At 64.9% G+C, this 27,678-nt stretch overlaps 1 protein-coding gene across 1 annotated transcript in view; it reads right to left on the bottom strand.

Annotated features, from left to right (window-relative positions):
- Nucleotides 1-7,383: 7,383 nt before the first annotated feature.
- Nucleotides 7,384-27,678, bottom strand: part of MUC5AC (mucin 5AC, oligomeric mucus/gel-forming) — a gene marked incomplete at both ends in the record, with an annotated part of 32,929 nt that continues 12,634 nt past the window's right edge. Inside the window, 42 exons of the mRNA XM_080817864.1 lie at nt 7,384-7,723; nt 8,099-8,213; nt 8,327-8,423; nt 8,602-8,721; nt 9,073-9,171; nt 9,258-9,380; nt 9,638-9,769; nt 9,868-9,905; nt 10,134-10,235; nt 10,567-10,738; nt 11,122-11,153; nt 11,346-11,449; nt 11,555-11,642; nt 12,019-12,197; nt 12,484-12,691; nt 13,097-13,280; nt 13,364-13,614; nt 13,891-14,065; nt 14,594-14,667; nt 14,968-15,477; nt 15,608-16,580; nt 16,655-16,921; nt 17,007-17,855; nt 17,930-18,243; nt 18,398-18,914; nt 18,989-19,255; nt 19,341-19,949; nt 20,024-20,290; nt 20,376-20,984; nt 21,059-21,396; nt 21,527-22,139; nt 22,214-22,551; nt 22,682-23,294; nt 23,369-23,706; nt 23,837-24,449; nt 24,524-24,790; nt 25,013-25,205; nt 25,381-25,617; nt 25,836-26,190; nt 26,732-26,920; nt 27,009-27,052; nt 27,488-27,650. Coding sequence (XP_080673990.1) covers nt 7,384-7,723; nt 8,099-8,213; nt 8,327-8,423; nt 8,602-8,721; nt 9,073-9,171; nt 9,258-9,380; nt 9,638-9,769; nt 9,868-9,905; nt 10,134-10,235; nt 10,567-10,738; nt 11,122-11,153; nt 11,346-11,449; nt 11,555-11,642; nt 12,019-12,197; nt 12,484-12,691; nt 13,097-13,280; nt 13,364-13,614; nt 13,891-14,065; nt 14,594-14,667; nt 14,968-15,477; nt 15,608-16,580; nt 16,655-16,921; nt 17,007-17,855; nt 17,930-18,243; nt 18,398-18,914; nt 18,989-19,255; nt 19,341-19,949; nt 20,024-20,290; nt 20,376-20,984; nt 21,059-21,396; nt 21,527-22,139; nt 22,214-22,551; nt 22,682-23,294; nt 23,369-23,706; nt 23,837-24,449; nt 24,524-24,790; nt 25,013-25,205; nt 25,381-25,617; nt 25,836-26,190; nt 26,732-26,920; nt 27,009-27,052; nt 27,488-27,650 — 12,116 coding nt within the window. The remainder of the gene's footprint in view (nt 7,724-8,098; nt 8,214-8,326; nt 8,424-8,601; nt 8,722-9,072; nt 9,172-9,257; nt 9,381-9,637; nt 9,770-9,867; nt 9,906-10,133; nt 10,236-10,566; nt 10,739-11,121; nt 11,154-11,345; nt 11,450-11,554; nt 11,643-12,018; nt 12,198-12,483; nt 12,692-13,096; nt 13,281-13,363; nt 13,615-13,890; nt 14,066-14,593; nt 14,668-14,967; nt 15,478-15,607; nt 16,581-16,654; nt 16,922-17,006; nt 17,856-17,929; nt 18,244-18,397; nt 18,915-18,988; nt 19,256-19,340; nt 19,950-20,023; nt 20,291-20,375; nt 20,985-21,058; nt 21,397-21,526; nt 22,140-22,213; nt 22,552-22,681; nt 23,295-23,368; nt 23,707-23,836; nt 24,450-24,523; nt 24,791-25,012; nt 25,206-25,380; nt 25,618-25,835; nt 26,191-26,731; nt 26,921-27,008; nt 27,053-27,487; nt 27,651-27,678) is intronic.

Genomic DNA, 27,678 nt, shown 5'->3' with positions numbered 1-27,678 from the left:
GATGCTGACAACGACTCTCCCTTGCCTGGTGCGATCACTAAAGTCTCTGTTCCTTTAGCTCATGTCTGGCTAATGCTGGGCAGAGTGTCCTCGACTCTCCAGGAGCTCCAGGAGCTCCCCAGTCTTGCAGGCTGGCCAGGAGGAGACCGCTGGGACGGTCCTTCAGCACTCGGGTAGGGTTGCTCTGAGCCTGGGGCCCTGCCTGAGCTCGGTCGTGGCTTTCCAAATCCCCAAGTGCATGTACCTGCTTTCAGATGTCATAATTCCTCAGACGGCCCTACCTCAACCCATGTAGGCCATAGGGGGACGACTGTGGGTCCCCACCTGTGACTGCTCGCTCCAGGGGTCTGTGGGTCTGAAGTCCCCCAGCAGCTTGTGTGAGCAGCGCCTGCTGCTTCTGCCACCTGAGTGCCAAGGTAAGACCGAGGGGAGCTCCTTGCGTCAGCCTCTGGGGACCCACCAGGCAGCTTAGAGCAGATGAGCACAGTGGTCTGCAGACCTGACCGTCTCTGCTCCTTCTGGTTTTGCGGGGAGGAAGGCGACCCGGGCTGCCAATCCAAAGACACGGCCACCACTGCCCTGGGCGTGGGGGTGGGAGCAAGGACGAGAGCAGTTGCCGCAGGAGTTCCCGACCATCCGGAAGACGGCCTTTCCTTGTGTGGACAATAGCTTGGTTTCTGTAAACCTCTGACTGGGTTAGAGCTCCCGCGAGTTGGCTCAGACCACTTGTCCTTGTTTTTTTCAGTTTCTGTGGGGAACAAACATGCAGAGCTTCCCACTCCACTAATTTCCTGATTGGTTTATATTTTTAAGAAGATTTGTACTGAAAATAGAAGTTCGTGAGCCTGTTCTGCTATCAAAGAATACGTGAAAAATAAATAAATGGGAAAGAAGCGCGAGCTTCTCCTGCGGAAGACAGCCAACCGGGAAGAGTGGAAGGGGCCCGCAGGGCATGGGTCATGGCGACAGCCTGAGGGCGAGGCCCCTACAGGGTCCCCAGATGGTTCCCACAGTCCCTGCTCGGCTCCGAGCAGAGACGGTTGGTTCCCAGTGGGGAGACCTGGCAGACACACCCAGGGTGACGTGGGCGGACATCCGTCCCAGCAGTGAGTCCAGTCGACATCGGGAGCCTCCGGGTGCGATGCACAGAGAGACACAAGCGTGCCCTGTGGCATTTTTCCAGCCTAAGGTGAGGAGCTGCACACAGACCCAGACTTGGGGTGCTGCACCCCCTGACCAGCCTGCACCCTTTGAAAAGGTCAAGGGACCCAGCGAAAGGCTGAGGACAGATCCCAGACTAAAGGAGAAGAGGGCGCTCATGGGGCCTGGGGCCCTGGAACCCATCCCGGGCTGGGGAATGTGCGGCTCTGGCCGTCACGATCGGGTCAGGACGACTGAGGACCGTGGTTTACAGGGTCGTGGCCAACTCCGCCGAGCGTGACCCCTGCCCTGTTTCTAGGGGACACACACCCACCTACGTTGGGGTGAGGGGCCTCTTCAACCCGCGTGGGTACAGAGGGCGGGCAGGCGCACCCACACACGTGAAAGCGTGCGGCAGGACCAAGGGAGCGAGCAGCCGACACCCGTGTGTCGGGATAGAGGGCAGACAGGAGCTCTTCATACCATCTCTGCGATTTACCCATAAACCTGAAACCACACCAGAATGAAAGGTTCTCTGGAAAGCTCCATTCTGGCTGCCGTCTGAGGAACGGACTTGAGGGAGGCCGGCGCGCATCGAGCAGCAGCGGGGAGGAGGCGAGCCCTGGAGCGGAGGAGGAAATGGGGAGGGGCCAGCCCATCTCTGGGGCAGAGCCAGCCCACGGAGGCAGCCGGGGGGGCACACGGGGGGGGGGGTCCTGGGTGTCTAGGGGCCCGCCCTGCGGCAGGTCCTCCAGCAGGCGCACCAGGGCCACCTCCTCCCCGCTCCCCGCTCCTTCCCCCAAGCCCTGGTGAAGCCCTGGGAGAAGCAGCACCCCCAGGCAGGGTCTTGGGAAGTCTCGGAGCCCGGTCGGTGGGGCAGGCGTGGCCCAGCATGGGCAGGGCCGGTGAGGACAGAGGAGAAGTTCAGAGGCAAACCACCGAGCCGGGTTTGCGGAGGATTACCACGGCAGAGGGCGAGCAAACAGCAGGAGGGCAGCAGCGTCCTGGCGGAAGGCGGGGATGACCCGAGTGTCAGTCGGCAAACAGACCCTCCCTTCCCTCCAGGAACCCCAGTGTTGACTCAGCGCCCACAAGATTGGCCGAGGGGCCCACTTCCCCCACTACGTGCGGAGAGAGACGTCAGTCCCGGTGGCTGGGGCACCGGGACATCCACACCCAGGCCCGCCTGCCGACTGCCCCCTCTGGCCCACTCCACTAGCCCCGGGGCCCCAGTAGTGACCAGTGACCCGGAGAAGGGACTGAAGGACACACCCACGTCCTGCACGCCAGCCTTGTCCTGGCTCAGGCCCCACAGCTGGGGAGGCCACGCGGCACAGCACCGTCCCTCCATGGGGCCCGCTCCTCTCGGCAGACGCAGGGCCCGCCGTGCTCTCCGGCCGCCCCGACTTCGCCCTCTCGTGTTTTCTCGGGGAGGCTGTCCGGGGTCCCCCGTGCCTGGATATCTCCTCACTTGGGCTCTGTCAGGGCCCTGCCACGTCCCAAAGTCAGGGATGTGGCCAACGCACTTGGTAAGTAGGTGTGGTGTGCGTGCAGCTGACACGCCAGGGGTGGGAGTGTCCACACTGCCCCTGGGGGGACACGAGGGGGACACGAGATTACATCCCGGGCTTGGGTCATGAGGCCACAGGCTGGAGCTGGAGCTGCCCCAGGCCAGCGGTCGGTGACCTTAACTCGGAACTGCTAACCCAGCTCAGGGGGTGGTGGTCTGGGTGGTCAGGAAGGGCCCCTGGAGGCCCACAGGGCAAGCCAGACTTGTGTGCATGGGGGCGGTGAGGGTCAGAGCCAGGCCCCTGTGTCCAGCTACGGTGTCTCTGCAGGAGGGGCTCTGCTTCTCCTGGGGCTCTGGTGCCCTCACCTGTTCCCATGTCGCATACCCGGACGGACAGTGACGCCCACACCCACATGCCCACAGATGAGCGGCTCAGCGTCCCCGATGCCCAGAGCTAGAGGTGTGGACACTGCCCAGGGACAGCTGTCTGCAGTGACCATGGGCGGGGAGACAGAGTCCCCGTGGGAGCTCAGTCGGCTTCGTGAGCCAGGCAAGTTCCCCCTACAATGGATGAGGTCCAGGGCGTCCGACCGGGCTCCGGGGCAGGTCCTGACCCACCAGGGGGTGCGTGCCCCCCACCCGGGGCTGCTCTCCACAGGCCTCAGCTTCTTGTTGGTTTCCACAAAGCGCCGACTGGCCCTCTTGTGGACCCGTGGAAGCTTAGGAGCCACCGGCTGAGGACAAAGCAAGGCCGCGCGGGACAGCAGGACACTGCTCTGGGGCTATTTCGGGATGCGCCTCCCCAATCCCTCCACCAAGAAGCCCCAGGCCCCGGCTTCTTGCACAGACCAGGTTAGACAGCCTCCTGGGCCCGGGCCAATGACTGTGGGGGTGGAGCGCCAGAAGGACCCCTCCCCTGGGGACAGGCTGCCCTAGGGTTCCTGGCTCTGTGCTCAGCTAGGGTGCTCCTGGGGCTGCTTCTCCTGGGAGCAGGAAGGGCTGGGACCGAGGCAGGCAGGGAGTTTCTGCGTCCCCCTGCTCCGACGGAGCCCCTCAAGTGGGCTGCATGTGCCGACAGGCTGGTTCCCCCCTCCTCCCCCACTAAGGGAACCCGATCAGCTCTGCCATTGCACGGGGGATGGGCGGCTGTGCTCACAGGAGGACCAAGTGACCCTGAGCTTGGCGGGGACACCTATGGAGTGGGACGTGGGGCACGTGTCCCCGAGCCCTACCGGGGGCCGCCCAAGCTGTTTGCCTTGCAGGAGGGGTGGATCGTCCTCCGGCTGCATCGGCTCCAGCCTGTCCTGGAAACCCTTCCAGGAGCCCCCTGCCAGCCCCGCGAGGCAGCCCCTGCCCCGGCCCTGAGACCCTGGGGCGGGCACTGGGCAGGCCGGCGTCCCAGGCCCAAAACAGGGCTCTTGGGAACCCAAGTCATCAGTGTGTTTTCCCAAGCTGTCGGGCACATCTGGTGTGTACACTCCCGGCCAGGGGGCTCTCCCCACGTCCACGCCTTCCCCTCCGGGGTCCTCAGTCTGGAAGTACGGTCAGGAGGCCCACCCTCTCCTCCCCTCCCCTCCCCGCTATCCCCTGCAGCGTGGTCCCGGCGGCGTGGCCATGTGGAGCTCCTGCCTCCCAGCACCTCCTTCCCACTGTCCATGGGCTGGCCTCTCACCTCTACTCCGACCCTCCTCACTCCCCCATGCCCTGAGCCCCGCCTCCCAGCTGGTCTCCCGCTCCTTCCGTCACCCCCGCGGTCCACCCTCAGCCGGCAGCGGGGTCTGAAGGACGCGGCGGGGCTGGACCAGCTCTGCCCGGACCCCCAGGGCTCCCTCACTTAAGCCCCCCAGGACTACAGCCTGGTCCTCCCTGACCCTCGAGCCCCACTCGGCCACCTGGTCGCCTTTCTCCCGGCCCACCGTGGCCACAACTGGCACCTGCACAGGCGGGGACCCCTGCCCCTGCCCGCAGGCCCCGGTACGGCCCCAGCCTCACGCTCCCGTTCCCGCCTTGCTCCCCTGTGACCTTCTCCCAAACACTCTGTGTGCCCTGCTCGCCACGGCCCAGCCCAGCCAGGCCCGGGAAGAGGATGGTCTCCCTCAGGTGCCCCCCCGCCAGCGGGAGGCTGCCGTGCTCCGGCGTGCACCCCTGGCTGTGACCTCCCTGTGCTTTGTCACGTGCCGGACCTTTGAGGGCCTCTGACTCAATGCGTTTGCCAGCTTCCTCCCCGGACCTCACCGGGGCGGCTCTGCCCAGGGCTCCTCGGGGCAGCTGACTCAGGCACACACTCCCTTCCCTCCTTCTTCTGGTCCTGCTCCGTGTTCCACGTGTCCCCTGTGCAAGGCACGGCCATCCCCCCGCCCCCGGGACGGTCGTTCACGGCGCGGCTCCGACACTGCGGATGTTCCCAGAGGGGCCGAGGGTCCTGGGTCCAGCCGCCAAGCCAGGCTCTTGTCGCTTCTGGGGCTAGTGCCGCCTCCACTGGGGCTTCTCCTGCAGGTGGACGCTCATCTGCCCGTTCCTGCCCGCAGAGAGTGTCACTGGGCTGATGGGTGCCCAGGTCTTGACCAGGGCAGTACCCATATGTCCAACGTCCAGCAGGAACTGCGCCTGCCCACCGCCCTCCTGCTTCACCCCAAGCCCAGATTCTGTCCCCAGAATCATCCTTCTTCGGTCTCTTCCCAAAGCTTCAGTGGCCGCCCAGAGGCCCCTGTGTCCCCCACCTGGGCCCCCTGGTCTCTCTGCGAAGCCAACTCACCATCCAGGACCCAGGTCTGTGGCCAAAGCAGACGGAGTGGCGGCCCCCACACACCCTGGACCAGGCCAGCCTCAGGGCCTTGGGGTGCTGACTTTGGGGCACACATGGTCACAGGCTCCCCAGCATCCTGGGTCCTTCTCTGGGAGCCCCTGGCCTCCCTTGTTCTGGGCAGAAGCTGCCTACCCCATCTGGACCCCCCATGCACGAGGGTGGGAACCCCCCCCAACCCCGTCCCAGGCAGAGCCATGAGCATCTCGTGCGGCCTCGGAGGCTCTCCGGGCCGGACTCCACCAAGGCCGCGGGAGGTGGGGTCTCAAGCTGCCGGGGCAGCCCAGGCCCACAGGGGCCTCTGCTGGTCACTCAGCGCTACCCCGGAAGGGACAATTCATCCCCCACACCCGCCCGGGGTCCAAGAGGGGTGGTAGCCGCAGGCTGTGGCCTGGGGAGCCTCGCCTGTAGGAAGGGCCTCCTGGTGGCCTTGGGGCCACACCCCGCTTGTAGCTCTTTCCAGAAACAGCTTGCATAACCTGGCCAGGGGCTGCTGTGGCTGGACTGGCGGGCAGGGACTGCTATCTGGTTACCTCCTGCCACCAGCCCCAGATCCAGGCCGGGGCGGTGCTCTCCCAGGGAGTGGGGGATTAGTCACCGCACCCTGCGCCCCGAGGAAGAGGCAGTTCCCTCTGACACCCGAGCCGCTCAGGGGGTCAGCGGCGCTGACGGGGGTGCCGCCCACAGCCGCGGGGCCGGCTGGTCCGTGGAACAGCGGCTCCCAGAGCCAGAGGCCTGCGAACGTGCTGTGCCCAAGGAGGGCATCCCGGGGGTCAACAGCCTGCTCCCTGTCCCTGTGGGGCCGTGGCCCTCCACCTCAAACTCAAGCGGTCTCCTGAGCCCAAGGGGTCACGGGGTCCCGGCCGAGGGAGACCCTCCGCCCCCAGCTGGTCACTGACAGGAGGGGTCAAGCTCCAAGGTCGGTCCCCCTTGCCGTGTGCCTGGACCAGGGGCAAGAGCGGCACCATCCAGGCGGGTCCCCTGTGGAAACTGTAAAAGGTGGTCCCCAACCCCCCCCCCCGGGGCTGCTCTGGCCAGGTCTTTGGACCAAGGCGAGCCCCGTCCACACTCCCGGGGCATCTGCGGGGCTGGGTCAGGCCTTTGGTCTGCATGTTGCCAGGGGGGTGGTCTGGAAGCTCCCCTGGGGCCGCCAAGGAAGGGGTCAAGGAACCTGGAGGTTCTCAGGGCAGAGCTGGGGTCACAGGAAGGACATGGGAGGGGCAGGGGCTTGGCTGCCGGTGGCCTTTGTGCACGCACACACATGCACACACACACACACACCAAACCCAGCATCTGTGTGATGAGGGGTGAAAGACGGAGCCCTCTTCTAGAAGGTTCCTTCACCATGCAAAGCCTACTGGTGTCCACTGTGGCCAGCGGGGGGTAGGCAGGGCCACACAGGACTTCCTCCCTCCCTCTACTCCCTGAATGGACGGGTGTCGTCCCCCAGCCGCTGGAGGCAGCAGGCGCCCCTGGATGGACCTCCCCAGTGTGTCCAGGTTGGGGCCGGCCGAGGGTGTGGTGTGAGCCCCTGGCACCCAGCCTGTCCCCGCCCCGTTCCTGGGTTTTACAGATAAGCTTAAAAACCACACGGAGTCCACAAGTTGCAAAATGCTCCAAGTGTATTTACGAACCCAGACGGCCATTTCCTGAGGCCCAGGGCCAAGGGAGGGGCAAGGCTGCGCCTCCTGGTGGCGGACGGCCCGGCCCAACAAGTCCAAGTGACCATCCCTGATAGGACCCCTACGTGATGCACAAGTCCTGGGAACGCAGGCTGGACCCACGTCCAGAGTGGCCTGAGGGCTGGTCGGGGCCACCGCCAGCTGGACCCCAGAGAGGGGCAAGGTGGGCGGGCAGGGCATCATGGCCTCGGGTCCCCTGGGCCAGGGCTCAGGTCCCTGGAGCCAAAGCCGTAGGGGACAGGACGCCCTTATCGGTGTATCCCGGAGGGGGGTGGCCGGGAGCCCCGAGGACGGGCGCTGGTCAGTCCACTAGGGGGGCCTGTGGCCCTGGAGCCCCTCCTCCAGCCCGTGCCCCCCATCTCCTGGCTCTGCTCCTCGTCGCTCTGCACAGGCCCCGAGTCCGCCCCGGGGTCCAGGGCGCCATGGGAGCCGCAGCGCTGCCGCACGCAGCCACACTCCTCCACCTGGGGGTAGCTGAAGGCCCGGTGGGAGCCGTCGGCGCAGTGCAGGGTCACGTTTCGCAGGGCGACGCGCAGCTCCTGGCAGCACTCGCAGCTGTGGCGCAGCGCGTTGGCCTCCAGGGAGTAGCTGTGGGCGGGTGGCCGTGTCAGACCCCAAGCCCCCACCCCATGTCGCCACCACCCACCCTCGAGGCTCTCTGGCCGGCGTGTGACAGCCGTGCACGCTCCCCCGTGCCGTGCCCAGGTGTGAACACTCCGCAGCTAACCAGGCCGCCGGCGCACCACGGCAGACCCTGCCACGCCGCCGGCAGGGCCCTCGAGTCTGTGGTCTCGGAACAGCCTGCTTCCCGCCAGGGCGAGGCCGTGGCCTCCGAACCCCTGGGACCCAGCCCCTCAGCCCAGCCCCGAGCCCGTCGCTGCTCCCAGCTCTCCCTCCCCCGCCCTTCACCGCCATCCCCTGTGCCCCTGTGACCCCCGCGGGCCGGGGGAGGGGCTCACGTACACAGAGACGCTGTCCCCGCAGCTCCCACGGCAGAAGGCGAGGCGCACGGGCCGGGGAGACCTACAGCCCTGCTGGTGGAGGACTCGGCGCTCATGGAACAGGGCGCAGGCCGACCCTGGGGGTGACACAAAAGGCCGGGCAGAGGCTCAGGCCTGGCCAGGGCCCCTGGGCCCCCCGGGCCCCCTAGGCAGGCAGGATGGGCCACCCCCCGTGGACGCGCCCACTCACTGTTCTGGGGCTTGGGTGGAGGACAGGACAGACAGCAGCCGTCCTCGCTCAGCCTGGCCTGGTCCTGTGCCGACAAAAGGGCTTCCTTGAGGGCCAGCTGTCGGCCCAAGAGTGGGGGAATGGACAGGAGGGGACGGTGCCCCACAGAGGTGAGGGGCACCCCTGCGGCCACTGCACAGGGCCAACCGCGGCTCCCCACCCCCACCCCCGGGTGACCCTGGCCGTGGCCTCCCGTGACAGTGGGCCAGGCGGGGCCGCGGGTTCCCGGAGCTCACCGCAGGACAGCTAAGCGGGGGACACGCCTTCTTCCTGGTCACCACCACAAGCCCATCCTGGTGCTTCTCACACTCGTGGGTCACACAGGGGTTCCTGGGGTCTGGCCAGGACTGGCCCGGCTGCAAGGAGGGGCCGGCCGGCAAGGTGAGAGGGCAGGGGAGCTCTGTGTGTCGGCCTCTCCGCCCATGGGCCTCCAGGGTCCTCCCGGTCTCTGCCGGGCACCTGCCTTGCGATGATGGCTCCCCAGGGGCCCCCGTGTGCCAGGGGCGGCTGGTTCTGCACTCCCGCCCCTGGGGCCACTGTGTACCTGGCGGCTCCTCCTCCCGGGCAGGGGTGGAACGTGGCCCCGCCCTCGCTTCCCCAGAGCTCCTGGGCGGGGCAGGGTGGCTTCGACCCCACCCCAGGACTCAGTCCGTGGCCCCGGGCCCCCCCGCTGGGCCCCCCAGCCAGGCCCGGCAGCTGCAACTCACGTAGAGGAGACGGGGGGAGTTGTCAGTGGCGTTGAGGACGCAGGCTTGCTGCACGCACCCGCCGCAGCACCGTCCGCTCTGTTCCCGGTACTCGAAGCCCTGCGGGCACAGGCAGGCGTGTGGCCTGAGCACCCCCAAACCAGCGGTCCAGGCGGCAGTGCGGGGCGGCCACCACAGCCACTCACCTCGGGACAGCGGGTGTTGCAGATCTGAGTCTCACAGCTGACCACCGCCGTGCCTGAATGGGGGCTGCCGGGCGCCTCGCACCGGCACGTCTCACACAGGCTGGAGGAGACCACGGAGCCGGGCTGGGGAGAGTCGGGCGGCCGGGGCCGGTGAGCTTCTGGAACGTACCCCTCTGGGCCTGGCCCCCGCTAGGCAACCCGGGCCCTCCAGGTGCCCCTAAGTGCCACCTCCTGGTGGGGGGCGGGGCCCCCCGGATCCTGCACCTCTGAGACCAGGGTGCCCGGGAAGTCGCAGGCTTGGGAAGGCCCAGCCAGGGGCACTGATGCTGGGGGCCCTCATCACATTCGGGAGGGCAGGGAGGGAGGCTGGCCTTGCCCACCCTGCTGATGCGGAGGAGCGCCCAAGCCAGCGGCCGACCTGGGACCTCAGCTACGCTGGGCTGTGGGCTGCGGTCCCCGGAGGGCTCACGGTGCTGGAGGTGTCCCCGGGCGGGCAGGGGGCCGGGCACGGCCTGCAGGCCCCACCTCGGGGAGAAGCTGGCAGGGCCGGGGACAGGGAGGGCTCCGCTTCCCGAATGCCACGGGGTCCTGACCTCCACATCCCTCTCACCTGGTACAAGGTGCCGTTGACACTGCAGACGCTCCAGCCTGTGCAGGGGGGAGCGCACAGGCTCACAGACCCACCCTCGCCCCTGCCGCCCGGCCTACCACGCCCCAGCCCCCAGAGCAGTGGTGGCCACATGCGTCACCAGAGTGGACTGGCCCCGGGGCCCCGGGCAGTGATGCCCCGGCCACGTCCCCCAGCCACAGAGAACCCCCAGTGAGGTTGCCCCGCCCCCACAGCGCCCGGCCCACCAGGAGGTCGCTGACACTCACTGCAGTTCTGGCGGGGGCAGCAGGCTCCCTCCTCGTAGGTCAGGATGGGATGGGAGCCCTCGGGACAGGCCACGGGCTTGGGGCAGTAGCTGGTGTCACAGGCTGCGGCGGACGGGAAGGCAGCACTCAGGGGCCTGCCTCCTGCTCTGCACGCACCCACCCCCAGCCCGGTGCTGTACCCAGGGGTCTCCAGCGGGGCCCACCTCCCGGCGGGTAGGCTCTCCAAGGGGCACGGGCCACTCTGGGCCAGCCTGGGCAGAGGAGCCCCCGTCCTCCTGGCATAGCCACCCTCCCCAGAGCATGTCTGTTGGGGGGTCACCGGCAGAGGTCTTGGTGGGGGGCGGAAGGGTGTGGTCCCCCTTGGTTGTGCCCCCCCAACCCCGTGCCCCCCGGGCACTCAGCCGAGGGCCTGGGGGCATCAGCTCGGGCTCACCGCAGTTGTACTGGGGACAGCACTGGTCGGCCTGGGGGGCTGCAGGCACAGGTACCAAGCCTGGCGCGGGGCAGGCTGGGGGCAGGGGGCAGGGCTGCGGCTGGCAGCTCAGGGTCCGCGTGCCGTTCTCACAGGTGCACCGCCGGCATCCCACGCTGACGGTGTGGCCGGGCTGCGGGACGAGGCATGCGTAAGCCCAGGGCTGCAGGGCTGGCCCCTGGCCTGTCCGGGCACAGCAGCAGCCAGACCACAGGGGTGCGGGATCCCCCAGCTGAGGGCCAGAGGGGGACCCTGGGGGAACTGGGGGGACCGGGGGAGGGGGTTTCAGGGTCGGGAGATGGGGTGGGCGGGTACCAGGTGGGCGACCACCTCCAGCTCCCTGTGTCTGAGAGGAGCAGGAAGGGACCCCAGTGGAGGTAGGAGCAGGACCACCCCAGGGGCGGGCACTCCCCGTCCAGACACCCCCACATCCAGCTAGAGCCCCCTTTGTGCTCCTCCTCTGAGGCGCTGGCACAAAGAGGATGCCCTGCCCCCACGCCGGCTGGCCACACTCACCTCCACAGGCTCCCCGTGGGGCCCCAGGCACCCTGAAGGAAAAGAGAGAGGTCACAGGTAGGCGGCGGCAGCCCCCAGCCTTTCTGGGACTGGACTCATAGTGCGGGCCCAGGCAGTCCCAGGCCAGGGCCGAAAGCCCCAGCATCTGGCTGGGAAGCCCAGATCCGAGGGGGCAGCTGGTGCTGGTGCACCTGCCGGCCCCAGCCCCACCCGTGGCAACATACCGCGGCAATCAGTGGGCACGCAGACTTCGGAGCTCGTGCTGAAAAGCATCAAGCCCTCTGGACAAAAGCAGCCTTCCGTGATGGGGCCGGCGTCCTGTAAGGCCCTGTGGGGACAGCAGAGGGGCTGGTCTGTCCTGTGCCCTCCAGGCTAGGAGAAGGCCAGCCTGGGGGCCCCAGGATAGGTCCAGGAGGGAGAGACTGGTGCATACATGAGGCTGGCGTTGTCCCTCCCGTAGCAGTAGGAGAGCTTGGACGGGCCACACGGCTGGTACACCTTGTCGTCAGGGCAGGCGAACGCTGTGCGTGGGGAGAGGCCATGGTTGAGGCCAAGGGCACCTGCTCAGAGCAAACTCCCAGGCCCTGCTCTGGCCCTATCCCCAGGCACCTGCTGAGGGCCTGACACTGGCTGGGGGCTCTGCAGCCTGGAAGTTGGCCCCTCGGCCCCACCCACAGCCCCGCACTCCAGGCCCCGGGCGCCCCGGTCGGGGTGCTCCTCCCTTCTCTCCTGGAGCTGAGTACACGCGGCCCTGCGGCCAATCCACCCCTCCGCCTCCCTCCCCCACCTCTCCCCTCCCCTCCCCTCCCTCCCCCTCTAGGAAGCCCTGCAGCTGGTGGTCCGCCCGCCGTGTCTGTGCCCTGGCCGCACGCTCGCCGGGACCGGGTGGGAACTCACGGCACGTGCGGTTGGTGTGGCTTCTCCAGTCGATGCACACGCCGCGAGAGGCGCAGAGGGACGCGTACAGCTCCAGGCCAGAGCACACCACGTCGGAGGTGGTCACGTGGCAGTGGTCGAAGACGCAGCCTTGGTAGAACGTCAGCGGGGGGATCACCGCGTGGCACGGCTCGAAGACCCTACAGCCAGCAGCACAGGGTTGGGGGGCAGCTCGGGCTCTGCCCGTGGCCTGCGTGCCCCGAGCAGGACCACCCCAGCACGTGGGCCCAGACCCACAGCCAGCCAGAAGGAGCCGACCCACTCAGCCACCCCGGCACCCAGGGTCCCAGCAGTGAGCCGCGGCTCTCGGCCACCCTCCTGCTCCGACCTCCTGCTGCCCCGGGAGCCGCCACAGGCCCACGCTTCCTGCCCACCCCGAGGGTGAGGTTGGGGGGCTGCCCTCCCCGGGCCCTCCCCAAATCTCACTTGCTCAGAATCAGCTGGCAGATGGACGACGAGGAGCACGGTGTGGGGGAGGGCGAAGGCCTGGCTGCAGTGGGCGTCGGGGAGGGCCCGTGGCACGACGGCTGGTGCGGTGTCGTCACCTTCCAGTGGCCAGCCATGTCAGAGCAGGAGGCCGCCACCGCCCCCCCAGGCAGGCGACACTCATCCTTCCTGTCATTGGTGCAGGTGCCTAGGGTTGGGGGGGCGGGCATCGGGCCATCAGGGGACAGCCGAGCACAGGCACCCGTGGGCTGGGGGTCGCTGAACTGGGAGTGGGGCCCCGATGCTCAGGGCAGCGTGCAGGGGGTCGGCTGTGGGACCTGCCCCTAGGCGCTTCCCTGCTCCCCCCAAGAAGCCAAACTGTTCCCCCGCAGGGTGCACGGGTGGGAGCCCCAGGTGTGTGGCTGGGCCCCGCTGCTGCGTGCACCGTGTGCTCTCCGTGTAGCTGCAAAGCAGACGCGGCTGCACGCTCGGGGCCACTCAGGCAGCCTCCACCCTGGCCAAGAGGGCGGTCCCCAGGGGTGTCCCCCAGCGCGACCCCTCCTCACACGGACACCCTCAGCCGCATGCGGAGCCCGGTGGGGCCGGGACTCACCGCACTGCCCCTCCGTGTTGTTAGCAAACTTGCTGAAAGGGACCTCCACCGAGAAGATGAGCCCGGAGAACATGACCTGGACGCCAAGTTCAGGGATGGTCACGTACATCTTGATGCCGATTTGCGACACGCTCATGCCATCTTTCTGGAAGCCAGGCCTGACCACTCTGTCGTTGAAGATGATCTAGACAGGGTGGAGGACGTGGCGGAATGAGGCGTGCCCCCAAGCTGGCCCGGTCCGCAGGGCGCGGCCCCGGGGTCCCCTACCTCATTGGTCATCACCCCGAGGACGGGCTTGCGGGTCAGCACGACGCGGTCTTCCCGGTACTCGACGATGATGGACTGCGGGCAGGACACCCCATTCTCCGCCCCACAAAAGTAGTTGTCGACCAGCACGCGGAAGTGGCCGTACACGGGCACAACCTGCCGCACCAGCACGTACGTGCAGCTGTCCAGAAACGTGTAGTAGGTGCCGTCGAAGGTGATGTAGTGGGGGTCGCCCCAGCCGCTGCACACACCTGTGGGCGCACAGCGGCCTTACGTGGGGCTCTGTCCACTGGGGGCTCCGTGAGCCCCGAGCACCGGGGCCAGGTCCCCTTGGCCTCCTCCCACCTGACACGGCCACGGGGCCCTGGGGTTCGGGCAGGATTCCACTCGGTGCCCTGGTGGAGGCCTGGGGCCTTCTGTTCCCTGCCTCGCTGTCAGGAAGTCCTTCCCAGGGTCTCACCCGTGTCCGCCCCACCCACTCCGCTGCAGGCCCGCCCACCCCGCCCGCCGGCTGGCTCCCTGCTCACACTGGCACTGATAGCGTGGGCAGCAGCCGTCCTGGTCTGCCACCTGCACAGGTGGGAAGCCGTTGGCGCAGGTCGGGGGCTGCACCCGTGGGCACGGCCGCCGATGCACGGTGATGACCCCGTGGCCCTCACAGGTGGCCTGAGAGCAGTTGGGCATGGGCCAGGTCTCGCCTTTCTATGGAGGAAGGACAGTGCTCAGCCTTGGACCCAGGGGGGAGCAGGAGTCACAGGAAGTCAGGATGGGACCCGCCATCCCCACCCCTGCCCCCCCCGTTCCTCCCACAGGCCCCCACCCCCTGTGGAGCTCAGACACAACCCCGCACCCCACCACAGGCTGCCAAGCCCCATTTGGAGCCAGCGGCCAGGCGTCCCATCACCGGCTGCTTACACACACTCCTGGCTCCCCGGGCGGCGCCCACTTTGGGCAGCCCTGTAGGACCACCACTGGCTGCTTCCCAATAGCCAGCTGGCTTCAGCCTACCCGCAGCTAACTTTCCACCCACGGCCCATTTGGAAAGGCGCCAGGGGTCCCTGCACTAGCCTCTGAGAAGGGCAGACAGGGAGTTACCATTCTTGGGGGGACTGCATTCGGGCACCCCTGCGTAGTGACGGGCACAGGGGCCGAAGGGGAGGAACCAGGCTGGGAGGTGGTCGGGGCAGGAGGTGGCACGCTGCTGGGACAGGACTGGTCCGTCTGCCTGACCACGTGGCAGTCCAGACTGCACGTGGCGTAATAGCAGTGGCCAGCGAGGTCAGTCTGTTGGTAAATGATGGATCCTGCGAGAGAAAGGGTCAGGCGGGGGTGAGCGGAGCCATCCTGCTGGGAGAGCCACAACCCAGAGACACACTTCCACGCTCAGCGTCCACCCCAGGGGCAGACAAGGTATGAGGCCTTTCTATCCAGAAGTAAACAGAAGAAATACTCAAAGATAGCTAGGTCAAACCTGGAGACGATGGTGGCCAAGTCACAGTGACAAGCAACCCCTCCCCTCTCCCATAACAATGGCATCTTCATAGACCAGACATCAGCGGACAAGGTAGCACACACACACCACACCACAGGCACGAGTCACATACCTGCGGGATACAGCTTGCCAGACACGCTGCAGAAGCACGTCGTGCTGGCTGGAGCCGTGGAGCTCGGCCATGGCACAGTGGACATCACGGATGTATGCTCTGGAGGGGCTGAGCTCGGCATCAGCGAAGTGTGACCGCAGTGCTCTGGGGGCTCACAGCACAACACCCGGACCTCATAGTTGAGGCACATCCCGACATTGCCGCCCTGGTCCCGGTTCCGGCACACCAGGCCCTTGCTGAGGTCGCACTGCACCACCTGGCCCAGCTTCTCGATGCTGACCTCGGGGTGGCTCTCGGCCCGGCACTCCAGCCGCGAGATGTACTCGGGCCGGCGGCAGATTTTCTCTCCCCTTCTCATGATGTTGCTGAAGCTTTCCTCGTCTCCTCCGTGGGGTCCCGGGGACGGGAAGTCCACGTCAAACCACTTGGTCCACGTGCACTGTGGCTGGCAGCTGACAGTCACACGAGGGGAGTGGGTTGCTTCAGGTGTGAGGACGGGGGTGGTGGTGGCTGTAGGAGCAGACGTTGTGCCGGTTGGTGGCACGGAAGTTGGGCTGGTTGCTGGCACCGTGGTTGAGCTGGTTGGTGGCATCGAGGTTGGGCTGGTTGCTGGCACCGTGGTTGAGCTAGTCTCTGGCACCGAGGTTGGGCTGGTTGTTGGTACAGACGTTGAGCTGGTAGGTGGCACAGTGGTTGAGCTGGTCTCTGGCACCGAGGTTGAGCTGGTCTCTGGCACCGAGGTTGGGCTGGTTGTTGGCACAGACGTTGAGCTGGTAGGTGGCACAGACGTTGAGGTGGTCTCTGGCACTGAAGTTGGGCTGGTTGTTGGCACAGACATTGAGCTGGTCTCTGGCACCGAGGTTGGGCTGGTTGTTGGCACAGACGTTGAGCTGGTAGATGGCACTGAGGTTCGACTGGTTGCTGGCACCGTGGTTGAGCTGGTTAGTGGCACCGAGGTTGGGCTGGTTGCTGGCACCGTGGTTGAGCTGGTCTCTGGCACCGAGGTTGGGCTGGTTGTTGGCACAGACGTTGAGGTGGTCTCTGGCACCGAGGTTGGGCTGGTTGTTGGCACAGACGTTGAGCTGGTCTCTGGCACCGAGGTTGGGCTGGTTGTTGGCACAGACGTTGAGCTGGTAGATGGCACTGAGGTTCGACTGGTTGCTGGCACCGTGGTTGAGCTGGTAGGTGGCACAGTGGTTGGGCTGGTCTCTGGCACTGTGGTTGAGCTGGTTTCTGGCACCGAGGTTGGGCTGGTTGTTGGCACAGACGTTGAGCTGATAGGTGGCACAGTGGTTGAGCTGGTCTCTGGCACTGAGGTTGGGCTGGTTGTTGGCACAGACATTGAGCTGGTTTCTGACACAGGTCTTGGGCTGGTTGTTCGCACCGTGGTTGAGCTGGTTGGTGGCACTGAGGTTGAGCTGGCTGGTGGCACCGAGGTCGGCCTGGTTGTTGGCACAGAGATTGAGCTGGTTTCTGGCACCGAGGTTGGACTGGTTGTTCGCACCGTGGTTGAACTCGTTTCTGGCACCGAGGTTGGGCTGGTTGTTGGCACAGTGGTTGAGTGGGAAGTCACCAGGTGGACGGTGGTCTCCGTTAGGCTGGTGGGGCTCATACTTGGGGTGTGAGGGACGGTGACAGTTTTGTGCGTCGTGCAGTGCTCTGGGGGCTCACAGCACAACACCCGGACCTCATAGTTGAGGCACATCCCGACATTGCCGCCCTGGTCCCGGTTCCGGCACACCAGGCCCTTGCTGAGGTCACACTGCACCACCTGGCCCAGCTTCTCGATGCTGACCTCGGGGTGGCTCTCGGCCCGGCACTCCAGCCGCGAGATGTACTCGGGCCGGCGGCAGATTTTCTCTCCCCTTCTCATGATGTTGCTGAAGCTTTCCTCGTCTCCTCCGTGGGGTCCCGGGGACGGGAAGTCCACGTCAAACCACTTGGTCCACGTGCACTGTGGCTGGCAGCTGACAGTCACACGAGGGGAGTGGGTTGCTTCAGGTGTGAGGACGGGGGTGGTGGTGGCTGTAGGAGCAGACGTTGTGCCGGTTGGTGGCACGGAGGTTGAGCTGGTCTCTGGCACCGAGGTTGGGCTGGTTGTTGGCACAGACGTTGAGCTGGTAGGTGGCACAATGGTTGAGCTGGTCTCTGGCACCGAGGTTGAGCTGGTCTCTGGCACCGAGGTTGGGCTGGTTGTTGGCACAGACGTTGAGGTGGTCTCTGGCACTGAAGTTGGGCTGGTTGTTGGCACAGACGTTGAGCTGGTCTCTGGCACCGAGGTTGGGCTGGTTGTTGGCACAGACGTTGAGCTGGTAGGTGGCACAGTGGTTGAGCTGGTCTCTGGCACCGAGGTTGGGCTGGTTGTTGGCACAGACGTTGAGGTGGTCTCTGGCACTGAAGTTGGGCTGGTTGTTGGCACAGACGTTGAGCTGGTCTCTGGCACCGAGGTTGGGCTGGTTGTTGGCACAGATGTTGAGCTGGTTGATGGCACTGAGGTTCGACTGGTTGCTGGCACCGTGGTTGAGCTGGTAGGTGGCACAGTGGTTGGGCTGGTCTCTGGCACTGTGGTTGAGCTGGTCTCTGGCACCATGGTTGAGCTGGTCTCTGGCACCGAGGTTGGGCTGGTTGTTGGCACAGACGTTGAGCTGGTTTCTGACACAGGTCTTGGGCTGGTTGTTTGCACCGTGGTTGAGCTGGTTGGTGGCACTGAGGTCGGCCTGGTTGTTGGCACAGAGGTTGAGCTGGTTTCTGGCACCGAGGTTGGACTGGTTGTTCGCACCGTGGTTGAACTCGTTTCTGGCACCGAGGTTGGGCTGGTTGTTGGCACAGTGGTTGAGTGGGAAGTCACCAGGTGGACGGTGGTCTCCGTTAGGCTGGTGGGGCTCATACTTGGGGTGTGAGGGACGGTGACAGTTTTGTGCGTCGTGCAGTGCTCTGGGGGCTCACAGCACAACACCCGGACCTCATAGTTGAGGCACATCCCGACATTGCCGCCCTGGTCCCGGTTCCGGCACACCAGGCCCTTGCTGAGGTCGCACTGCACCACCTGGCCCAGCTTCTCGATGCTGACCTCGGGGTGGCTCTCGGCCCGGCACTCCAGCCGCGAGATGTACTCGGGCCGGCGGCAGATTTTCTCTCCCCTTCTCATGATGTTGCTGAAGCTTTCCTCATCTCCTCCGTGGGGTCCCGGGGACGGGAAGTCCACGTCAAACCACTTGGTCCACGTGCACTGTGGCTGGCAGCTGACAGTCACACGAGGGGAGCGGGTTGCTTCAGCTGTGAGGACAGGGGTGGTGCTGGCTGTGGGAGCAGACGTTGTGCCGGTTGGTGGCACGGAAGTTGGGCTGGTTGCTGGCACCGTGGTTGAGCTGGTTGGTGACATCGAGGTTTGGCTGGTTGCTGGCACCGTGGTTGAGCTAGTCTCTGGCACCGAGGTTGGGCTGGTTGTTGGCACAGACGTTGAGGTGGTCTCTGGCACCGAGGTTGGGCTGGTTGTTGGCACAGACGTTGAGCTGGTAGATGGCACTGAGGTTCGACTGGTTGCTGGCACCGTGGTTGAGCTGGTAGGTGGCACAGTGGTTGGGCTGGTCTCTGGCACCGTGGTTGAGCTGGTCTCTGGCACCGAGGTTGGGCTGGTTGTTGGCACAGAGGTTGAGCTGGTTTCTGACACAGGTCTTGGGCTGGTTGTTCGCACCATGGTTGAGCTGGTTGGTGGCACTGAGGTCGGCCTGGTTGTTGGCACCGAGGTTGAGCTGGTTTCTGGCACCGAGGTTGGACTGGTTGTTGGCACCGAGGTTGAGCTGGTTTCTGATACTGAGGTTGGGCTGGTTGTTCGCACCGTGGTTGAACTCGTTTCTGGCACCGAGGTTGGGCTGGTTGTTGGCACAGTGGTTGAGTGGGAAGTCACCAGGTGGACGGTGGTCTCCGTTAGGCTGGTGGGGCTCATACTTGGGGTGTGAGGGACGGTGACAGTTTCGTGCGTCGTGCAGTGCTCTGGGGGCTCACAGCACAACACCCGGACCTCATAGTTGAGGCACATCCCGACATTGCCGCCCTGGTCCCGGTTCCGGCACACCAGGCCCTTGCTGAGGTCGCACTGCACCACCTGGCCCAGCTTCTCGATGCTGACCTCGGGGTGGCTCTCGGCCCGGCACTCCAGCCGCGAGATGTACTCGGGCCGGCGGCAGATTTTCTCTCCCCTTCTCATGATGTTGCTGAAGCTTTCCTCGTCTCCTCCGTGGGGTCCCGGGGACGGGAAGTCCACGTCAAACCACTTGGTCCACGTGCACTGTGGCTGGCAGCTGACAGTCACACGAGGGGAGTGGGTTGCTTCAGGTGTGAGGACGGGGGTGGTGGTGGCTGTAGGAGCAGACGTTGTGCCGGTTGGTGGCACGGAGGTTGAGCTGGTCTCTGGCACCGAGGTTGGGCTGGTTGTTGGCACAGACGTTGAGCTGGTAGGTGGCACAATGGTTGAGCTGGTCTCTGGCACCGAGGTTGAGCTGGTCTCTGGCACCGAGGTTGGGCTGGTTGTTGGCACAGACGTTGAGGTGGTCTCTGGCACTGAAGTTGGGCTGGTTGTTGGCACAGACGTTGAGCTGGTCTCTGGCACCGAGGTTGGGCTGGTTGTTGGCACAGACGTTGAGCTGGTTGCTGGCACCGTGGTTGAGCTGGTTTCTGGCACCGAGGTTGGGCTGGTTGTTGGCACAGAGGTTGAGCTGGTTTCTGACACAGGTCTTGGGCTGGTTGTTTGCACCGTGGTTGAGCTGGTTGTTGGCACTGAGGTTGAGCTGGCTGGTGGCACTGAGGTTGGGCTGGTTGTTGGCACCGAGGTTGAGCTGGTTTCTGATACTGAGGTTGGGCTGGTTGTTCGCACCGTGGTTGAACTCGTTTCTGGCACCGAGGTTGGGCTGGTTGTTGGCACAGTGGTTGAGTGGGAAGTCACCAGGTGGACGGTGGTCTCCGTTAGGCTGGTGGGGCTCATACTTGGGGTGTGAGGGACGGTGACAGTTTCGTGCGTCGTGCAGTGCTCTGGGGGCTCACAGCACAACACCCGGACCTCATAGTTGAGGCACATCCCGACATTGCCGCCCTGGTCCCGGTTCCGGCACACCAGGCCCTTGCTGAGGTCGCACTGCACCACCTGGCCCAGCTTCTCGATGCTGACCTCGGGGTGGCTCTCGGCCCGGCACTCCAGCCGCGAGATGTACTCGGGCCGGCGGCAGATTTTCTCTCCCCTTCTCATGATGTTGCTGAAGCTTTCCTCGTCTCCTCCGTGGGGTCCCGGGGACGGGAAGTCCACGTCAAACCACTTGGTCCACGTGCACTGTGGCTGGCAGCTGACAGTCACACGAGGGGAGTGGGTTGCTTCAGGTGTGAGGACGGGGGTGGTGGTGGCTGTAGGAGCAGACGTTGTGCCGGTTGGTGGCACGGAGGTTGAGCTGGTCTCTGGCACCGAGGTTGGGCTGGTTGTTGGCACAGACGTTGAGCTGGTAGGTGGCACAATGGTTGAGCTGGTCTCTGGCACCGAGGTTGAGCTGGTCTCTGGCACCGAGGTTGGGCTGGTTGTTGGCACAGACGTTGAGGTGGTCTCTGGCACTGAAGTTGGGCTGGTTGTTGGCACAGACGTTGAGCTGGTCTCTGGCACCGAGGTTGGGCTGGTTGTTGGCACAGACGTTGAGCTGGTTGCTGGCACCGTGGTTGAGCTGGTTTCTGGCACCGAGGTTGGGCTGGTTGTTGGCACAGAGGTTGAGCTGGTTTCTGACACAGGTCTTGGGCTGGTTGTTTGCACCGTGGTTGAGCTGGTTGTTGGCACTGAGGTTGAGCTGGCTGGTGGCACTGAGGTTGGGCTGGTTGTTGGCACCGAGGTTGAGCTGGTTTCTGATACTGAGGTTGGGCTGGTTGTTCGCACCGTGGTTGAACTCGTTTCTGGCACCGAGGTTGGGCTGGTTGTTGGCACAGTGGTTGAGTGGGAAGTCACCAGGTGGACGGTGGTCTCCGTTAGGCTGGTGGGGCTCATACTTGGGGTGTGAGGGACGGTGACAGTTTCGTGCGTCGTGCAGTGCTCTGGGGGCTCACAGCACAACACCCGGACCTCATAGTTGAGGCACATCCCGACATTGCCGCCCTGGTCCCGGTTCCGGCACACCAGGCCCTTGCTGAGGTCGCACTGCACCACCTGGCCCAGCTTCTCGATGCTGACCTCGGGGTGGCTCTCGGCCCGGCACTCCAGCCGCAAGATGTACTCGGGCTGGCGGCAGATTTTCTCTCCCCTTCTCATGATGTTGCTGAAGCTTTCCTCGTCTCCTCCGTGGGGTCCCGGGGACGGGAAGTCCACGTCAAACCACTTGGTCCACGTGCACTGTGGCTGGCAGCTGACAGTCACACGAGGGGAGTGGGTTGCTTCAGGTGTGAGGACGGGGGTGGTGGTGGCTGTAGGAGCAGACGTTGTGCCGGTTGGTGGCACGGAAGTTGGGCTGGTTGCTGGCACCGTGGTTGAGCTGGTTGGTGGCATCGAGGTTGGGCTGGTTGCTGGCACCGTGGTTGAGCTAGTCTCTGGCACCGAGGTTGGGCTGGTTGTTGGTACAGACGTTGAGCTGGTAGGTGGCACAGTGGTTGAGCTGGTCTCTGGCACCGAGGTTGAGCTGGTCTCTGGCACCGAGGTTGGGCTGGTTGTAGGCACAGACATTGAGCTGGTCTCTGGCACTGAAGTTGGGCTGGTTGTTGGCACAGACGTTGAGCTGGTAGGTGGCACTGATGTTGGGCTGGTTGCTGGCACCGTGGTTGAGCTGGTTTCTGGCACCGAGGTTGGGCTGGTTGTTGGCACAGAGGTTGAGCTGGTAGGTGGCACAGTGGTTGAGCTGGTTTCTGGCACCGAGGTTGGGCTGGTTGTTGGCACAGACGTTGAGCTGGTTTCTGACACAGGTCTTGGGCTGGTTGTTCGCACCGTGGTTGAGCTGGTTGTTGGCACTGAGGTTGAGCTGGCTGGTGGCACTGAGGTTGGGCTGGTTGTTGGCACCGAGGTTGAGCTGGTTTCTGATACTGAGGTTGGGCTGGTTGTTCGCACCGTGGTTGAACTCGTTTCTGGCACCGAGGTTGGGCTGGTTGTTGGCACAGTGGTTGAGTGGGAAGTCACCAGGTGGACGGTGGTCTCCGTTAGGCTGGTGGGGCTCATACTTGGGGTGTGAGGGACGGTGACAGTTTCGTGCGTCGTGCAGTGCTCTGGGGGCTCACAGCACAACACCCGGACCTCATAGTTGAGGCACATCCCGACATTGCCGCCCTGGTCCCGGTTCCGGCACACCAGGCCCTTGCTGAGGTCGCACTGCACCACCTGGCCCAGCTTCTCGATGCTGACCTCGGGGTGGCTCTCGGCCCGGCACTCCAGCCGCAAGATGTACTCGGGCTGGCGGCAGATTTTCTCTCCCCTTCTCATGATGTTGCTGAAGCTTTCCTCGTCTCCTCCGTGGGGTCCCGGGGACGGGAAGTCCACGTCAAACCACTTGGTCCACGTGCACTGTGGCTGGCAGCTGACAGTCACACGAGGGGAGTGGGTTGCTTCAGGTGTGAGGACGGGGGTGGTGGTGGCTGTAGGAGCAGACGTTGTGCCGGTTGGTGGCACGGAAGTTGGGCTGGTTGCTGGCACCGTGGTTGAGCTGGTTGGTGGCATCGAGGTTGGGCTGGTTGCTGGCACCGTGGTTGAGCTAGTCTCTGGCACCGAGGTTGGGCTGGTTGTTGGTACAGACGTTGAGCTGGTAGGTGGCACAGTGGTTGAGCTGGTCTCTGGCACCGAGGTTGAGCTGGTCTCTGGCACCGAGGTTGGGCTGGTTGTAGGCACAGACATTGAGCTGGTCTCTGGCACTGAAGTTGGGCTGGTTGTTGGCACAGACGTTGAGCTGGTAGGTGGCACTGATGTTGGGCTGGTTGCTGGCACCGTGGTTGAGCTGGTTTCTGGCACCGAGGTTGGGCTGGTTGTTGGCACAGAGGTTGAGCTGGTAGGTGGCACAGTGGTTGAGCTGGTTTCTGGCACCGAGGTTGGGCTGGTTGTTGGCACAGACGTTGAGCTGGTTTCTGACACAGGTCTTGGGCTGGTTGTTCGCACCGTGGTTGAGCTGGTTGTTGGCACTGAGGTTGAGCTGGCTGGTGGCACTGAGGTTGGGCTGGTTGTTGGCACCGAGGTTGAGCTGGTTTCTGATACTGAGGTTGGGCTGGTTGTTCGCACCGTGGTTGAACTCGTTTCTGGCACCGAGGTTGGGCTGGTTGTTGGCACAGTGGTTGAGTGGGAAGTCACCAGGTGGACGGTGGTCTCCGTTAGGCTGGTGGGGCTCATACTTGGGGTGTGAGGGACGGTGACAGTTTCGTGCGTCGTGCAGTGCTCTGGGGGCTCACAGCACAACACCCGGACCTCATAGTTGAGGCACATCCCGACATTGCCGCCCTGGTCCCGGTTCCGGCACACCAGGCCCTTGCTGAGGTCGCACTGCACCACCTGGCCCAGCTTCTCGATGCTGACCTCGGGGTGGCTCTCGGCCCGGCACTCCAGCCGCAAGATGTACTCGGGCTGGCGGCAGATTTTCTCTCCCCTTCTCATGATGTTGCTGAAGCTTTCCTCGTCTCCTCCGTGGGGTCCCGGGGACGGGAAGTCCACGTCAAACCACTTGGTCCACGTGCACTGTGGCTGGCAGCTGACAGTCACACGAGGGGAGTGGGTTGCTTCAGGTGTGAGGACGGGGGTGGTGGTGGCTGTAGGAGCAGACGTTGTGCCGGTTGGTGGCACGGAAGTTGGGCTGGTTGCTGGCACCGTGGTTGAGCTGGTTGGTGGCATCGAGGTTGGGCTGGTTGCTGGCACCGTGGTTGAGCTAGTCTCTGGCACCGAGGTTGGGCTGGTTGTTGGTACAGACGTTGAGCTGGTAGGTGGCACAGTGGTTGAGCTGGTCTCTGGCACCGAGGTTGAGCTGGTCTCTGGCACCGAGGTTGGGCTGGTTGTAGGCACAGACATTGAGCTGGTCTCTGGCACTGAAGTTGGGCTGGTTGTTGGCACAGACGTTGAGCTGGTAGGTGGCACTGATGTTGGGCTGGTTGCTGGCACCGTGGTTGAGCTGGTTTCTGGCACCGAGGTTGGGCTGGTTGTTGGCACAGAGGTTGAGCTGGTAGGTGGCACAGTGGTTGAGCTGGTTTCTGGCACCGAGGTTGGGCTGGTTGTTGGCACAGACGTTGAGCTGGTTTCTGACACAGGTCTTGGGCTGGTTGTTCGCACCGTGGTTGAGCTGGTTGTTGGCACTGAGGTTGAGCTGGCTGGTGGCACTGAGGTTGGGCTGGTTGTTGGCACCGAGGTTGAGCTGGTTTCTGATACTGAGGTTGGGCTGGTTGTTCGCACCGTGGTTGAACTCGTTTCTGGCACCGAGGTTGGGCTGGTTGTTGGCACAGTGGTTGAGTGGGAAGTCACCAGGTGGACGGTGGTCTCCGTTAGGCTGGTGGGGCTCATACTTGGGGTGTGAGGGACGGTGACAGTTTTGTGCGTCGTGCAGTGCTCTGGGGGCTCACAGCACAACACCCGGACCTCATAGTTGAGGCACATCCCGACATTGCCGCCCTGGTCCCGGTTCCGGCACACCAGGCCCTTGCTGAGGTCGCACTGCACCACCTGGCCCAGCTTCTCGATGCTGACCTCGGGGTGGCTCTCGGCCCGGCACTCCAGCCGCGAGATGTACTCGGGCCGGCGGCAGATTTTCTCTCCCCTTCTCATGATGTTGCTGAAGCTTTCCTCGTCTCCTCCGTGGGGTCCCGGGGACGGGAAGTCCATGTCAAACCACTTGGTCCACGTGCACTGTGGCTGGCAGCTGACAGTCACAGGTGAGGAGACCCCGTGTGTGTCACGTGTGGTGCTGGGTGCCGGGTGCACAGGCACCGAGCTGGCAGTGCCATGTTGTGTCGGTGACGAGGGAATTCCGGTGCTTTGGGTCAGCTGTGTTTGGGTCTCAGTGTGCCTCGGGGTTGGGTGTGTGATCTCCGATGAGCCAGCGTGTGGGGTGCTTGTGCACACATCTACCTGCTCACAGCACTCGATGCGGATTGCGTAGTTGTAGCAGATTGGGGGCAGCTGGTTCTTGTTCAGGCAAAGCAGTCCCACGTTCTTGTCACAGATCACGTCCTGCCCCAACTCCTCTAGTGGGATGTTCGGGAAGAACTCTGCCCTGCACTCCACGTTGTTGGGCTTTGCACAGAATTTATAGCCTTTGGCTCTCAAATTAGGAAAAGTGTCAAAATCTCCACTGTTTATACCCGGCGCAGGGTAGCTGCTGTCGATCCAGGGGGTCCATGTGCACAACCGTTTTAAACAAGGCTCATGTGTTGTTGAAACTGGCATCGGAGTCCGAGTCAAGAGAGTAGTTTTCTCCAGGGCAGGTGTAGGGGTACCTGGTGGGGTCGTGGCGGTACCCGGGGCAGGTGTAGGGGTACCTGGTGGGGTCGTGGCGGTACCCGGGGCAGGTGTAGGGGTACCTGGTGGGGTCGTGGCGGTACCCGGGGCAGGTGTAGGGGTACCTGGTGGGGTCGTGGTGGTACCCGGGGCAGGTGTAGGGGTACCTGGTGGGGTCGTGGTGGTACCCGGGGCAGGTGTAGGGGTACGTGGGGTGGTTGTAGAGGTCACTCGGACTGGTGCAGTAGTACCCGGGGCAGGTGTTTCACTAGTTGTAGAGAGAATGCTTGTGCCAGTTGCAGTAACCGTGGCTGGGGATATTTTGTGCTCTGTCGGCACAGATGAGACCCCGCTAACCTCTCGTGTGGGCCCCGTTTCTGTGTTCCCGGAAGCTGCAGGGGGGGTGGTCTGGGCCGGACTGCTGGAGGGGGAGCAGGTCCGGGGGAGGCAGCACAGGATCCTGATCTGGTAGTTGTGGCAGAGCCCTGACGTCTGCTCGTGGTTGTAGCAGGTCAGGCCCACCATCGGGCTGCACTCCACGTGCTGCCCCAGGACCGGGAGCGGCACCCCAGGGGCCCCCTCAGCTTGGCACTCCACCTTCTTCGGCGTCGCGCAAACCTGGTACCCATGGGCACGGAGGTTCTCCAGGGTGTCGAAGTCGCCGCTATCGATGCCGCGCCCCGGATGGCTGATGTCCAGCCACGGCGACCACTGGCACTCCTCCCCACAGGCCTGGCGGGGCTGGACGGTGGTGTTGGCGGTCGTGCCACAGCTGCGGCACGTGCTGGGCGGACGTGTTGAGCTCACGACTGAGGACAGAAGAGAAGGCGGAACGGCTAAGTCCCGTGGGGTCCCGGGACCTCCCCTCATCCGCCGTCCCTGCCCCCCGTCCACCAGCTGCTGTGTGGGCTTCGCCACGTCGATCTGTGCGGCCGTCTCCACCCGCGACGGAGCTTGGCGGGGTGGGAGCACCAAGTCCCCGGGACACGCGTGGCACAGGGCGCACGTGGAGCCCACAGCAGTTGAATGAACCGGTGAACGGGTCTCACGTAGGGGAAGCCCGCTCCCCGGGCCCTGAGCAGAACCAGCCCTCCGGCGGGAAGCTCTGATGAGGCTCTAAGATGCCCCAGAGGAGGGAGAGGAGTCGGGGTGCCTGACACTCAGCGCACCTCCTCCCAGAGGCCGGCCTCCGCCCTCTGCGGGGGGCCCTAGTCCTGATTGTGCCCCTGAGGACAGCAGTCCTGCCGGGGAGACGGGCTGGGCTGGCCCTTCCCAGCGTCAGGGTCGGCAGGCTCCTGCCTTCTCGGGAGAGAGACAGCCCTGCACGGTGCCCCCGCGCGTCTGCCTTACCGGGTGCGGACGTGGAGAAGGAGAAGGTGGTTGGTGGGGCGGGGCTGGTGGCGCTGCAGGGAGAGACCCCCCGCTCGATGGTGCCGTTGGCGGAGCAGCGGGCGGAGATGCAGCCCCCTGTGCCGTCTGTCGTGTGGTAGATGACATCCCCCGGTCGGAAGTGCCGTCCGTCGTAGATGCAGACACAGGCTGTGAGGACAAGCCCAGGCACGTCAGGGGCTAGGGGGAGGTGGGCACCCCAAGAATCCAGACCCCAGGAAGGCCCCCCGCTGCTCACCCTCAGAGTCGTAGGCACACTGCACGCCATTCTCGGTGCAAATGCTAGTGGCGGGAGGGAGGAAGTGAGCCACGGGGTGTAGGGCACCCCTGCCGTGCCGGGGCCATCCCGCAGCCCAGGCGGGGCACACGGAGCCCGAGGTCACACCCGCTCCGGGAGCCCCTTCCGATCGCTGAGTGACACAGGCAGGCGTCTGACACCCACACGCCCCGGTGACTTTCTGACGGCCATTTCCTCTCCGGGGCCTCTGCTCCAAGGAGGCCTCACGGTGACATGACTCAGCTCCTGCTCCAATTCACCTTCCCGCCACCGCTCGGGCTGCCCACCCCCGTTCTGCCCCAGGGAGGCTCCCAGCCGGCCTCAGGACCTCAAGGCCGTGACACCACCCCCACCAGTCTGAAGGAGGAGGCCCCGTGGGAATGCGGCCGGTGGGACCCGCAAGTGCTCTGGCTCCTCGCGCCTCTGGCCGTGCGACTCACCAGGAGTGGCAGTTCTCGTCGGAGGGCACCACCGTGCCAGGCCGGTATGACTTGCCCCGGACGCGGCAGGGCAGTGGCGGGGGTGGGGTCGGGCACGTGGCCACACACTGCATCCGGTCCTCGTCGAAAATGGGGGCCGCGGGCGGGCACTTGGGGTAGCAGCCTGCGGTCCAGAGAGGCTGAGTGCCGGC

This window comes from Martes martes, assembly GCF_963455335.1.
Source record: "Martes martes genome assembly, chromosome: 10".
In the NCBI taxonomy this organism is placed as follows: Eukaryota; Metazoa; Chordata; class Mammalia; order Carnivora; family Mustelidae; genus Martes; species Martes martes.
Note: the sequence above shows the minus strand (reverse complement) of the source record. Positions and strands in the feature narration are given on the sequence as shown.